The 13912-nt window shown below is 37.3% G+C and overlaps 1 protein-coding gene across 3 annotated transcripts in view; it reads right to left on the bottom strand.

Moving 5' to 3' along the window:
* The window catches only part of MALRD1 (MAM and LDL receptor class A domain containing 1), a 764811-nt gene that overhangs the window by 203427 nt on the left and 547472 nt on the right, over positions 1 to 13912 (bottom strand). For all 3 annotated transcript variants that reach the window (XM_081558804.1, XM_081558803.1, XM_081558805.1), the window contains 2 exons: positions 11413 to 11541; positions 1542 to 1703 (listed from right to left, as the gene is read on the bottom strand). In XM_081558804.1, coding sequence (XP_081414930.1) covers positions 1542 to 1703; positions 11413 to 11541 — 291 coding nt within the window. The remainder of the gene's footprint in view (positions 1 to 1541; positions 1704 to 11412; positions 11542 to 13912) is intronic.

The raw sequence follows: 13912 nt of genomic DNA, 5'->3' as shown, positions 1-13912 counted from the left end.
AATTAGAGTTCTCCAGAGAAACATAGCCAATAGGATATGTGTAAACATAGCAAAGCATTTATTAAAGGAACTGGCTCATGTAATTATGGAGGCTGGCAAGCCCCATATTTGCAGAAAGAAAGCCAACAGGGCAGTGAAAGTCCAAAGGCAGTCTGTTGGTGAGTTATCTCTTGCTCAGAGAGGCTGGTCTTTTTATTCTATTCAGGTGTTCAACTGATTGGGTGAGGCCCACCCACTATATGGCATGTAATCTGCTCCAAGTTCACCAATTTAAATGTTAACCTCATCCCAAAACACCCTCCAAGATGATACCTAAAATTAATCATCACAATATTTAAGATGATTTTTTTTTACCTCAAAGAAAAGCTAGATTTTATTCCTCAGAACAGTTTTGTCCCTAAGAAAAGTTTACCACTGAAAAAAGTTATTTTTAATTCCTAAGAAAGTTTGACTCCTAAGAAAAGAAAAGTGTTAAGCATCAGGTAAAATTTCAGGTTAAAAGCAAACAAGAATACAAGTTTACTTCTGCTCTGACTCTATTACGTGTAAAACCATTTCAGATCACCTTAACCTCAAACCACCGGCAGGAAGCAAAACTTGTTCAGGGTTCATTGATGCTCATTCCTTCTATCATTGCTTACTTTTTAAATCGCTGCCTCTGCACTTCAGAGGGTCCGGAATGAAACTGATGGCCAGCTACCTATCACTGTGGTAGCATGCCAACTGTATTCTTTTGTCTACTGCATGCATTAATCTGAACATCCCTACTTGTCCCTGCCCCAGTTAAGAAATTTTAAGGTCGTCTTTGTTGTTGTTATTTAGTCGCTAACTTGCGTCTGACTCTTTTTGCAATTCCATGGATTGTAGCCCACCAGGCTCCACTCTCCACGGGATTTCCTAGGCAAGAATACTGGAGTGGGTTGTCATTTCCTTCTCCAGGGGATCTTGAAAACCCAGGGATTGAATCCACATCTTCAGCATTGGCAGGTGGATTCTTTACCATTGAGCCACCAGAGAAGCCCTGGGCCTTCAGGGTACCATAAATAAAATCTGAGTTTTTTTAAAATATGCAGAGAAGGCGATGGCATCCCACTCCAGTACTCTCGCCTGGAAAATCCCATGGACAGAGGAGCCTGGTGGGCTGCAGTCCATGGGGTCGCGAAGAGTCGGACATGACTGAGCAACTTCACTTTCACTTTTCACTTTCATGTATTGGAGAGGGAAATGGCAACCCACTCCAGTGTTCTTGCCTGGATAATACCAGGGATGGCGGAGCCTGGTGGGCTGCTGTCTATGGGGTTGCACAGAGTCAGACACGACTGAAGCGACTTAGCAGCAGTAGCAGCAGCAGCAGCAAGATCAGTCCTAGGTCTGTTAAATAATACAGGGGATAACCAGAAGGAACTAACTCTCTTTTCATAAAGGATACTGAGTTCTATCTCCACAAAGACACAAGGAAGGCACTCTGACATTCACTCAAATAGTTAAAGCAGATTACCAGCTAGTGAATTCTTTGGCCTGGCTATCTCTCCTAGTTTTACCTGGTGTGTGATCAGGGTCTGGACTCAATGCTTCTGTAGGAATTCCACTGCCAATGACCCAATCCAAGTCATCCTGAGAATCTTGAGTAAGATGGCAAGCTGTGGTCCAGTTTCCTGAAGTTGTTTCAAAACTGCAGCTTCCTGCTGTGCCTGTATACTGGCCTAAGGAAACAAAACTATTAATGGAGTGTTCTGGAAATGTATGTCACACTTGATATTACACTACATTTGTGATGGTTTAAAGTTATTATTTGCATATTCTATTATTTAAAAATTTAAAGAATCATGGCATTTGTATTCATTGGAAATATCAGTTGTACACTGAAGCTTTTTTAATCACAGAATCTAGAAGTACATGAATACTGTCATTTAGCCGTTAAGGATTTACATGGATTGACTATTAACATTTTAGATGATAGATAAAACTGTATCTATACATGAAGAATGTATATAACATTATGATAATACAGATAATTCAGGTCAAATAAATCAATATTTCCAGTTGTCTGGATGATTAATTCAGTTCCTCTGTCCACTGTAGTGCTTGAACAGCATGGACCATTAGAGAGGAAAAGTCAATAATTAAAGAAAAGTTGCCTTTGGGAGAAGTAGTAAACAGTAGAGGATGCAAACCCTCTCTGCTACCATACCCATCACCCACATAAACATTTCAGAGCCAGTCACTAAATAATGAAAGAAGTTCTCTTCTAAAAGTGTTGATTGATAACTCATTAAAAAATTAAGTCATTCACAATGAGAAAAATTACTAGATAATAACTGATTGTCTACTAGTTAGTCATCTGTGAAAAGTGCCATCATAACACTCTGATATTTGCCTTCATTTTTCTTTAATTTTCTTTTTGCATAGCAGTTATTATTTTTGAGCATTCACTGTAAAAACTGTTTTATAGAGACAGAATGAATTATTGGATAGTTTAATCAGTATGAATCAAATGAGATTGTCATTGACTTTTTTTTTCTTTTTTGAAAGATGAAATCTGTATTATCTTAACACTTCTTCTCCAGGTGGTTTCTCATTCTGAACTTTTTCTTAACATAAAACTGTTATGAGCGTGTATAGGCACATTGTCACAGGAAAACTTGCTGTTAAAATGGATGCCAAACATTAGGTATTCAAAGCTCTACTATTTTTATAGAAAACTTTCTGAATCTCTGAGAGTATTTTCATAAAAGATCAGCCTTTTACTTCTCGGGCATGATTGCATCTTATTTCTATAAACTAGAATCGCTTTTAATTATGTACATTTCTTTCATTCATTCTCCATGACTTATGATCCATTGGTTTTTACATGTTTATTTATGGGCTCTATATATCCTTTTTATGTTTACATGCCAGTATTATGTGATATAGATAGGTCTATATCATACTTATGCAATATGGATAAAAGTGAGGATTTTGTTTCTCCATGTGTTTAGCTAACCAATTGCAAACATCCAGAATCTTCCAAGGTCACAGAAAAGACAGCCATTGTGTGTTTATTAGAATGAAGTCTCATACAGGTTCTACTGTATTTCTGTAACAATAATTATTCTATATCCTTTTTTTATTCTCTGTAGTCACCCTTGCCCTAATTCTTCTACTCTATTTAATATTAAACTTTATATTTGACTCTCAAGATATCTACACAATCAGGATTCATTCTGTTACATTTCAGCCTCTCTAACTCAAATTATGTCACTTTTACTTTTCCCTTTTCTAGGGCTAATCTTGCTAATCAACTGTTTATCAAGCACTGCTATTAGCATTCCAAGGCTTCCTTTATTTTAAAGTTATATAAAGTTTCCACATCTTTCAAACACACATTCTCTACTAATTCCTTTCTCACCTTGCAGAGGTAGCTAGGGTGCCTCTCATGTTAAAAAAAAAAAAAAATCACATAAATTTTAAAAGTCTCACTCTATACCTTCATTCATTCTTTCCGATGGTTTTCATACTTTCGTGCAAATGATCTACAAATCCACAGACACAATGAAATGCAGGTGTTTTTCTACAAATGTTTGTTGAATATTCTACTTGGAATATACAATTGTCATCTCAAAGCCAACAATCCTAAAATGAACTCATCATTGATCCTTCCAAATGGGTTCTTCTCTGAAATTGATTTATATCATAGCATGAATCTTCTCTTTCCAAAGATTCAAACTTTGAAGTTATCTTTTGATTTTGCATTCTTGTTTATGTATATAATCTACCAACATCTGTATATTCTTCCTTCAAGAACTTGTTTAATTCACTCCTTTTTTGTAGCTCCGTAGTCTCTGTTCTAGTTCCATTGGTTCAAGCTGCTGAGTTAAGAAGCCTCTTTCTTTACTGTAACCTTCATTCTATCAACCTCGTAAACTCAAACTCCATCAATCATCTTTAAGACTTCTCTTCTGTTATTTCCCTTGCTCAAAATATTCAGGTGTTCACATTATTTGAAAATGCCCTCAAGACTTCTAGTCCTGAGTACAATAACCTTTCTGTTGATGCAATTCTTTAAGGCTGAAATCTGTCTTGTCTCCAAACTGTCTCTACAAAATTTTTCAGTAAATTATCTCTTGAATGAAATTGACATTTTTTTCAACTTTTGTGTTGAAACTACTCTCTCTCTTTTTTTTTTTTTTGCATATTCTCTCTAGCAAATGGATGCTACTTGTCAGTCCTTCCTTTTCTCTCTTGTTCAGGACGTACCTGCAGTTTTATTAAGAGTAAAGAACTGAAGTTTTATGAAGAGTGTCTGAAGAGTCAAACAGCTGCTACCATAGCTCTGGAGGTGCCTCACAGTTTATCTAAGCAATCATGATGCAATGTTCAAACTTCCCTTGTCCACTGGTTTAAGACAGTCTTGGGATACATTTCTGACAATGAGACTTTCTAGGAAAAAGACACCTAGGAAAATGTCTCTTTATTCTTAAAAATATATCAAAAGGAAGAAAATCTATTTGTCCTTTCTCAGGATATCACTGCAAAGATGTGGAAGGGGAGCTGACTTTATAAGACCGTCCATTATCTGAAGAAGGCAGAACTTAAAGAATTATGGAGGGCATATAGTTCTATACTTTTGATGACAAAAGTTACTAAATTAACCAACTCTAAATTGCTTTTGGACTTCTTGCCATTTGAGAAAACACATTTTCCTTATTGTCTGTATCAGCTGCTACTGCTAAGTCGCTTCAGTCATGTCCGACTCTGTGCGACCCCATAGACGGCAGCCCACCAGGCTCCGCCGTCCCCGGGGTTCTGCAGGCAAGAATACTGGAGTGGGTTGCCATTTCCTTCTCCAGTGCATGAAAGGGAAAAGTGAAAGTGAAGTTGCTCAGTCGTGTTCGACTCTTAGCGACCCGATGGACTGTAGCCTACCAAGCTCCTCCGTCCATGGGATTTTCCAGGCAAGAGTACTGGAGTGGGGTGCCATTGCCTTCTCCTGTCTGTATCAGAGATGCATTTAATTTCAAGTACTGAAAACCCAACTAATAGCGTGAACAGACAAGAATTCATTTATCTCAATTAACAACAGGTCAGGAAGGTGTCAGTATAAGGTTGGCATCCTGTCGTTGTTGTTCAGTCACTAAGTCATGTCTGACTCTTTGTGACCCCATGGACAGCAGCACACCAGGCTCTCCTGTCCTTCACTTATCTCCCAATGTTTGCTTAAACTCATGTCCATGGAATCAGTGATGCTATGTAACCATCTCATCCTCTGCTGCCCCCTGATCCTTTTGCTGTCAATCTTTCCCAGGATCAAGGCCTTTTCCAATGAGTCAGCTCTTTGCATCAGGTGGCCAAAGTATTGGAGCACTATGGTTGTACTTCTAATGTGCAGTGTGAAGCACACATTTTCCATCCTTCCTTACTGTCATCTTGTTGTCCTCATGTTCATTCATGGTTGCAAGATGATGCTGTACTTCCCAGAGCCACAAATATTCAACGGCATTGAAAGGAATGGGAAGAGGAAAGAAGAGAAAATCTTTTTGCCCATTCTGTTGCTTTTTCTTTTTGAAAGTGATACTTTCCCCCAGTTCCCATGGATATCTCATAGGCTTCTAGTGGCTACAAAGAAGCTGGAGAAGATAGTATCTGTGGCTGGTTATAATGCTGCCCCAAGTAAAACCGGAATTCTGTTTTTTAACAAAAACATGGATAGGCAAGTAGCAGGGATTACTCTGCAGTCTAAACCTGTCAAGGTTCAAATTTCTCTACAAGTGTATTAATTTACCTTCTCTGCTCCATTCCATCTAGCAAATAATACTCTTCCTCGAAAGTCCAACGTAGGTCCTATCTTTCTCTTTCCAGATCACGTCAGTTCTCAGGGTGTGTGTGTGTGTGTGTGTGTGTGTGTGTGTGTGTTTTACAACAGTAATTATAGTTGTTATTATTTATTTAGCAACTTATTACTTCTTGACTTTGCACTGTCACCCTAATTGTTGTTTACCACCACAGCCTGGTGTGCTACAGTCCATGGGGTTGCAGAGTCGAACTCAACTTAGTGACTGGACAACAACAACCATTGAATTACTATAAACATTTCCATGTGATCAGGTATGCATTACATAAGCCATAATGATTCCATACTAATTATTGAATGATAGATAATATGAACAATTTGTAGTATTTCTTGATGATTAATACATATAAATATTTTTGAAATGGCTACAGCTTTAGAAAAAATAATTTCCAAATTGTGAACTTTATCATGATTCCTTGAATGGATTCAAAGCATTACTAATACTCTTAAACAACTGGCATTTTTCCATTGGTACAATATTCAGCCATATGTTTGTATGGTCAGTGCAAACATTAATCAACTCACTTATATTAAAGAGATGGCTCCATCATTAATTCTTCTTAATTATCACATCCACATAGCCACCTTATTTTGCAATACCATAATATATAACATGGGCTTCCCTGGTGGTTCAGTTGGTAAAGAGTCTGCTTGCAAGGTGGGAGAATCAGGTTCTATCCCTGGATTGGGTAGATCCCCTGAAGAAGGCTGTGGCAACTCACTCCAGTATTCTTGCCTGGAGAATTTCATGGACAGAGAAGCCCGGTGGGCTACAGTCCATGGGGTCACAAAGAATTGGACACAACTAGAGTGACTAACAGAACAACATATAAAATAGGGCTATTAAACAGTTTCTCCTCATTGTGACATGGCTTCTTGGAAAGTTGTGTTCAAAAGAATTTTGGGGAAACTGGGTGCAGTGGGAAAGACTGTTGATAATGATGCTCATCACCGTAAAAGACAGGAGAGAAAGTAGCCGCCCCATTCTCTGCTTCCCTAGCCTAGAATATGCTGCTGCTGCTGCTAAGTCGCTTCAGTCGTGTCCGACTCTGTGCGACCCCATAGACGGCAGCCCACCAGGCTCCGCTGTCCCTGGGATTCTCCAGGCAAGAGTACTAGAGTGGGGTGCCATTGCCTTCTCTGGGAGCCTAGAATATGAGGCACTCTTAATACGTGTTTCAGGTAATAACTTCCTTCCACGAAAAGAAAAGGGCATCTTTTCTAATGTAACTGCTTCTTTTAAAAAGAATTGATCTCCTTTCCTATCAGCTATGCATTTTTGCAACAAGAGGTAGAGATGCAAAAGAAAATTTTATCTTTGCTCATAACCTACAGTCAAAATTTAGTCATAAGGAATAGCTGCATTTATTATCTGATAAGTATAAAGGACATGTAAATAAGGTATTCATGATGACTGACAAATTTCAAGAGAATATAAAAACAACAGCATGGAAGAAGCTAACATTAATCCTCAAAGACTGAACAAATATATTCTTTACAGTATTTCATTTAATTCTCAAAGTGCTCTGTATGTTATTATATCTACTGTATAGATAAGGAAAGTGAGTCTCTAAGAATTTAAATAATTGCCCAAGAAATGATGCTCAAAGTAAAAATGAAGACTTCAGTTTAATAATCCCAAAGGTCAATTCTTTCCTTATTTCTCCAAAGGTCACTTTGAAAATGTTCCATTATCCACAGTAGATACTCTGCCTGCAGGAATATGCAGTGCTGATGTCTCTACTATATCCAAAAGACCATCAATATAAAATATTGAGGGACTCAATCTGAAGCATCAGTAAGTGTTAGTTGCTCAGTTGTGTCTGAATCTTTGTGACCCCATGGACTGTAGCACACCAGGTTCGTCTGTCCAAGGAATTCTCTAGGCAAGAATACTGGAGTAGGTAGCCATTTCCTTTTCCAGGGTATCTTCCCAACCTAGGTATCGAACTCGGGTCTCCTGCGTTTCAGGCAGATTCTTTACCATGTGAGCCACAGGGAAGCTTTGCAAAATCAATAAAGTCACCTGAATATCCTTGTGTGCTTCGCAATGTTTCTTTTGGATATGAACAAAATCTATCAAGATGTTTTAAGAAAAGTGACTATTCACTTCTCAACATAATTGCTTTTAGTTTAATGAATTCAAACATTCCCTGCTGTTGTCCATCAAAGTTATGGGTAACACTAACAGACATGGGTGTGTAATGGACTTCAATTTCTGAAAATCAAAACTGCCTTTGTGTGTTTTACATCAGTACCTCAAATAGCTGTGGGAAAAATAAAAATCATGTAAGGTACTCTGAGAAGAAAAATGAATGAAACAAAAAGAACATAGGCAGCATTCACACCTGAAAAACCAAAGGACTTGAAACTCTTTCTAATGTTTTAAAGTCTGTTTTTATATTTCATCTACAGGTGAACACATGCATACATGTTATTCTTCATATATACTCCCCAAATAACTGGTGGTAACTTTATTCCTGACAGCACCTGTTACATTTAAAAAAAATAACCAGGGATCTTTCCATTTACAAACTTTTTTAAAAAGCAAAGAACTTCATATTTTAATATATTTTCCCCTCTAATTGTTTGTCCACAGTAGAAAGTAAATTTCTGAAACCTAACAAAATGTCTTATTCATTTTCATATACCCAGTGTTTAGAAGGTGGTTCCTAGTCCAATTTAGGAATAGGAATAAATGGAAGAGTTTAATTTTTATATCAACATTTTCAATATAGGATATTTTTACATGAGGGAAAGATAATTTACTATTTGTAATAAATTTTCTATATGTCTGTAACAGCTGTCCCTCTTGTCCCATTGGATTATATATATCAATATCACCATATTCTTATTATTTTTCCTTTAGAAACTTCTTAAACTTTGCCAAGTTTTTAATGTTTTTACTGGTGATTATTAAATGTTCTATTTGTCATGTCTTGTGGGGAAAATGGTGATTTCAAAATGCTTCAGAGAACTGTTTTAAGAATTCCATTGAAATCAATTCCTTACAGTTCATGTAAAACATATATATATATATATATATATATATAGTTCATGTAAAAGAAGCTAAAAATAACACTAGGAAGTATTAGTTAATATATTATACATTTCATTGGAGAAAATATACATTATAGAGGAAACAATATTTTATAAAATTAAGATTATATATTGTAGTGTTAGTAGTACAGTTTTAAAAAGTACCAACCATTTATACTTTTTTATGCTTGATTTAAAATGAAAAGATGGGGTGAATGTTGACAATAATATGCTAACTAACGTAAGCCAGTCACACAAGGACAAATACTGTGATTCCACTTATATGAGGTACCTAGAGTCATCAAATGAATAGAAAATAATTAGAAGGGTGGTGGTTGGGGGCTGAGAGTTAGGGAAAAGAAAGGGCTATTGTTAATTGGCATAGAGTTTTAGTTTTTCAAGATAAAAAATGTTCTGATTATAGGTGGTGATGTTGGTTGCACAACAATGCAAATACACTTACTGCCCCTGAACCGTAACATTGAAATGCAAGAATAGTACATTTTATTGCACATATATTTTACCACAGTTAAAAAAAAATAATGGATGCAAAAAGGAGAAATGAACACTGCAGAAGCATTGTCACTGTACCATCTGAAAACAATACTGAGTTAAAAATAAAAAACACTTAACCATGGCTTGAGTAGTACTCCTTCCCAGCGCATGTGTGATGTTTTCCCACTGAGAACTGGAGTCTACGCTCTTCCTCCCTTTGAATCTAGACTTTGTTATCTGCATGACTGTTAGGAAGAGTCAGGAGGGACATTCTGAAACTTCTAAGGTGAAATAATAAATACTCCTGCTATTTTTCCACAGGCTGTTGGAATGCTTACTCTTGGAACATTCACATGTGTTAATGAAAAATGTTGCCTTCCCTGTCAGTAAACAAAGGATGTTGTAGCTACCAGCCACTACCCCCTCCCCCATGGTGAGCCCTGAGGGAACTCAGGGTAGAAACAGCAGGATGCCTGCCATCAAGCCACTGCAGAGACCAGAACAGTGTACTCTGAGGAGACTCAGGATGGGAAAAACCAGGGTGCCACCCTAGATAGCTGAGATGGATATCAAAAAAATAATTTCAACGAGCCCACAGTCTTGCATCTTCCCATACACAGAAAAGCACTAAGTTCCTTAAGATATCTGGTTTTCTTTAATTAACAGTAATCTTTTGATGTCTGGACTACCTGGTCTTTGTTGCAAAATTCCTATATAATCTGGCTCTTTCTGGACCTGTTGGGAACAGTCCCTTAGAGCTATCTGAGAGGCTGTCTCATAGGCTTGAGTCCTCCAAGTAGTAGTAGCAGCAGTAGTAGTAGTTAGTAATAATAGAAGTAGTAGTGGTGCTGTTAATCACCCAGTTGTGTCCGACTCTGTGTGGCCCTATGGACGGCAATCCGCCAGGCTCCTCTCTCCGTGGGATTCTCCAATCAAGAATATTGGAGAGGGTTGCCATTCCCTTCTCCAGGGGATCTTTCCGACCCAGGGATAGAACCCTGGTCTCTCACATTGCAGGCAGATTCTTTACCATCTGAGTCGCCAGAGTTTTCCAAAGAAAACATAATTCTCAACTTTCAGGTTGTGCATTTATTTTTTCAGTCAATAGATGGTAAAAGTCAACCCCATGAAAGATGTCTGACTAACCTGTGATAGTCCAAGCCATACCAATTGCCCTAGAGGTTGATTCCATGCTGATCAATACAGAGAAACCAAAGAGCACACACGACCCAGATAAATAAGAGACACCACCATCTTGGAAGTACTCCTCCCGGTCTAGATGTCCCAGTTTGAGCCATGTGGATCTGAGACAAGCTGCATCGCTGATTCCTTCCTAAGTTACTGAACCACAAAATTGCAAGCCAAATGAAACTTGTTTGGACTACTAACTCTTAGGGTACTTCATTACACAGCAAATGCTAATTGCAACAGGCAGCCTGTGTGGTATTAGGATTCCATATGAATTCTCATCAGTAAGATATATGAAAAAAATTTTTTGGCTTTAAGCATGTGCTCATGTTTTAAAATCACATACTTGGCTTTATACACGACTTTAAAAATCATTTGAATTAAAGTTTGAATTTAAAAAAATGTGGCTCATGTATTCTTTTTCCAGTGCAATGTAATTAATAAAATTAATCATTAAACTAGTATTTATTCAAAGTGTTCATATTTTGCCTCATCTATAAAATCAGCCATGGGGGGGGCGATGAAAACATTAATGAGAATTGATGAAGAAATGTAGACTGCTAGTTCAATTTCTGACAATTTGAATTCTGACTCTGCACACAGTTCTATACAATGACATAATGGGAAATTTTTGTCACACGATTTGCTATAGATTTTAGCAGTTTTTAGTATGGGGAAAAACAAGGATGGTAGGGCTTCTATTTAAATATCCATAGAGAGAAGTTGGAAAAATATTTTGGCTATTCGAAGCCTACTCTAGTGCATGAAAAGAATATTTCTTCTCACTCACCAACATCAATAAGTTACTCTACTAATAAAGTGAAACTCTGTGCAGCATTAGAACAGGCAAATACACTTACCACAGTGAGCTTCATCAGACCCATCAGAGCAGTCTGGTTTATAGTCACAGACAAGGTGGGATGCAATGCACTTCTTATTGTGGCACAAAAAATCAGTGGCTTCTGGGCAAATCTCAGAAGTCTCTCCCACTGGAGAAAAACAAAATAACCATCACAAACATCATTTTGTAATACTTTCATTATATTTCAATGTTCCCTTTAGTTGTTTTATAGATCCCACAGTATTAGATAAGTTCAATATTTGAATATGTTGCCCAAGATAGACTTTAGATGACTCCCCATCTCTCAGTCACACCTGGAACTGTGTGACTGAGCAAGTAATAGAAACTGCACTTTGAAAATATCTTTTAAGCAATCAAGGGCTGACCATTGTCTATTACATAAACCCAAACTCCCAATCAAGGCATTAAAATCTTTTGATTTTTGGTTCCAGCTTAGTTTTCTAGGTGCAACTCTTCTCTGAAGCACCTGCAGCTAAATATCCTAGGACTGAGGGCTTCACCAAGACAACATTTGTTCTGTGTTTTGCATGTCCTCGTAAATATTTCTTCCTTTACCTGTACTGATCATTCTCTCTTTTGGTCCTGGTGGCCTGTTCAATCTTAAGACCCAAGGAAACAACTTTTTTCTCTATTCTGGTCTCACCTTCTCTTTGCCATCCAAGCCTCAGGTTGGACACTCCCTATTTCATGCTGCCTAAGAGCACTTTTATTTCTATATTAAATGCTTACCACTTTGTATAAGAGCTGTTTACACATCTGTCTGTCCTTACAGACTCCAAGCTCTTTTGACACAGAATTTTTTGCTGTTTTTTGGGCCTAATACAGCACTCAATGAACAATTTGTGCTTTATAAATGCTAGTTATAATAATTGAAGGCATAATGGTATCATCTAAAGGTGACTTAGAAAAGCAAATAGATGGTGGTCCAATGATTAAGAATTTGCCTGCTAATGCAAGGGACACAGGTTTGACCCCTGGTCTGGGGAAGATCCCACATAACATGGAACAACTAAGTCTGTGTGCCACAGATACTGAGTCCGTATTCTATAGAGCCTGTGCTTGGAAACAAGAGAGGTCAACACAGTGAGAAGCTGCCTCTCTGCAACAAGAGAAAGTACAGGCAGCAACAAAGACCCAGCTCAGCCAAAAATAAATTTAAAAAATTTAAAAAGCAAATCGACATAGAATTTTCCAAGCAATTCACATATTTGCATATAATTTGAACTGATACAAAGTCTAATGATAATACTCTATAGCTTCAAAATTATATACATTAAAGGTCTAAAACTATTGTTATCAAATTCAACAAATTAAATAAACCTCAGCAATTCCTTTGTTACATAGATTACTATGGGTTTGGACTAGTGTGACTGTGGTGGGAGTAAGTCACTCAAAAATTGGCAGTATTTTCATGAAGGAAAATAGTAAACCTCTGCAGATTTCATAAAAGTGCATTTCCATAGTCTTTGAGTCATTTCCATAATACAACAGTTAAAACCGGAATAATTTCCAGAAACAATTTACCAGTAAAATGGAGTCTAAATATTAGATTGAAGAGAGAGAACCTAAAAGAACAGCCAATATTTAGACCAAGGATATCAGTAACATGAATTAAACGTTATGTTCTTTGAGTGATTTAGAATCTTTGCCTCATAATTGTAATTAACATTAGTGAGAACTTACTATTAACGTAGAGCAGTATGCGGACACTGTTCAGTATGCAAGTCTATGCACTGGAGATTATTTTATTTTTCTATGCCATAGGCTGTGGAGTTATATAATTACTCCACAGAGGAAATGCGTTTTAATTAATAATCTAAATAATTGGTTTTTTAGTTTTAAAAAAATTACCAAGAGAGACTCCATCACTGAATGAGGCTTATTTCCTTAACAATATAGAATAGAAAAAAAAAAGAGAGAGAGAAATCATAGTATAGTGAATTATAGTATAATTATAGTAAACTCAGCATAGATCAGAGTATCTATGGTATCGTTCAGTCACTAAGTCATGTCTGATTCTTTGCGACTCCATGGACTGCAGGATGCTAGGTTTCCCTGTCCATCACCAGCTCCCGGAGTTTACCCAAACTCATGTCCATTGAGTCAGTGATGCCATCCAACCCTCTCATCCTCTGTCATCCCCTTTTACTCCTGCCCTCAATCTTTCCCAGCATCAGGGTCTTTTCCAATGAGTCAGTTCTTCTCATCAGGTGGTCAAAGTATTGGAGTTTCAGTTTCAAAATCAGTCCTTCCAATGAATATTCAGGACTGATTTCCTTTAGGATGGACTGGTTGGATCTCCTTGCAGTCCAAGAGACTCTCAAGAGTCTTCTCCAACACCACAGCTAAAAGCATAAAATCTTCAGCACTCAGCTTACTTTGGAGTCAAACTCTCACATCTGTACATGACTACTGGAAAAACTATAACTTTGACAGGAGGGACCTTTGTTGGCAAAGTAATGTCTCTGCTTTTTAATATGTTGTCTAGGTTGATCATG

This window comes from Giraffa tippelskirchi, chromosome 13, assembly GCF_054371585.1.
Source record: "Giraffa tippelskirchi isolate mGirTip1 chromosome 13, T2T-mGirTip1v1.2.pri, whole genome shotgun sequence".
NCBI lineage: Eukaryota > Metazoa > Chordata > Mammalia > Artiodactyla > Giraffidae > Giraffa > Giraffa tippelskirchi.
Note: the sequence above shows the minus strand (reverse complement) of the source record. Positions and strands in the feature narration are given on the sequence as shown.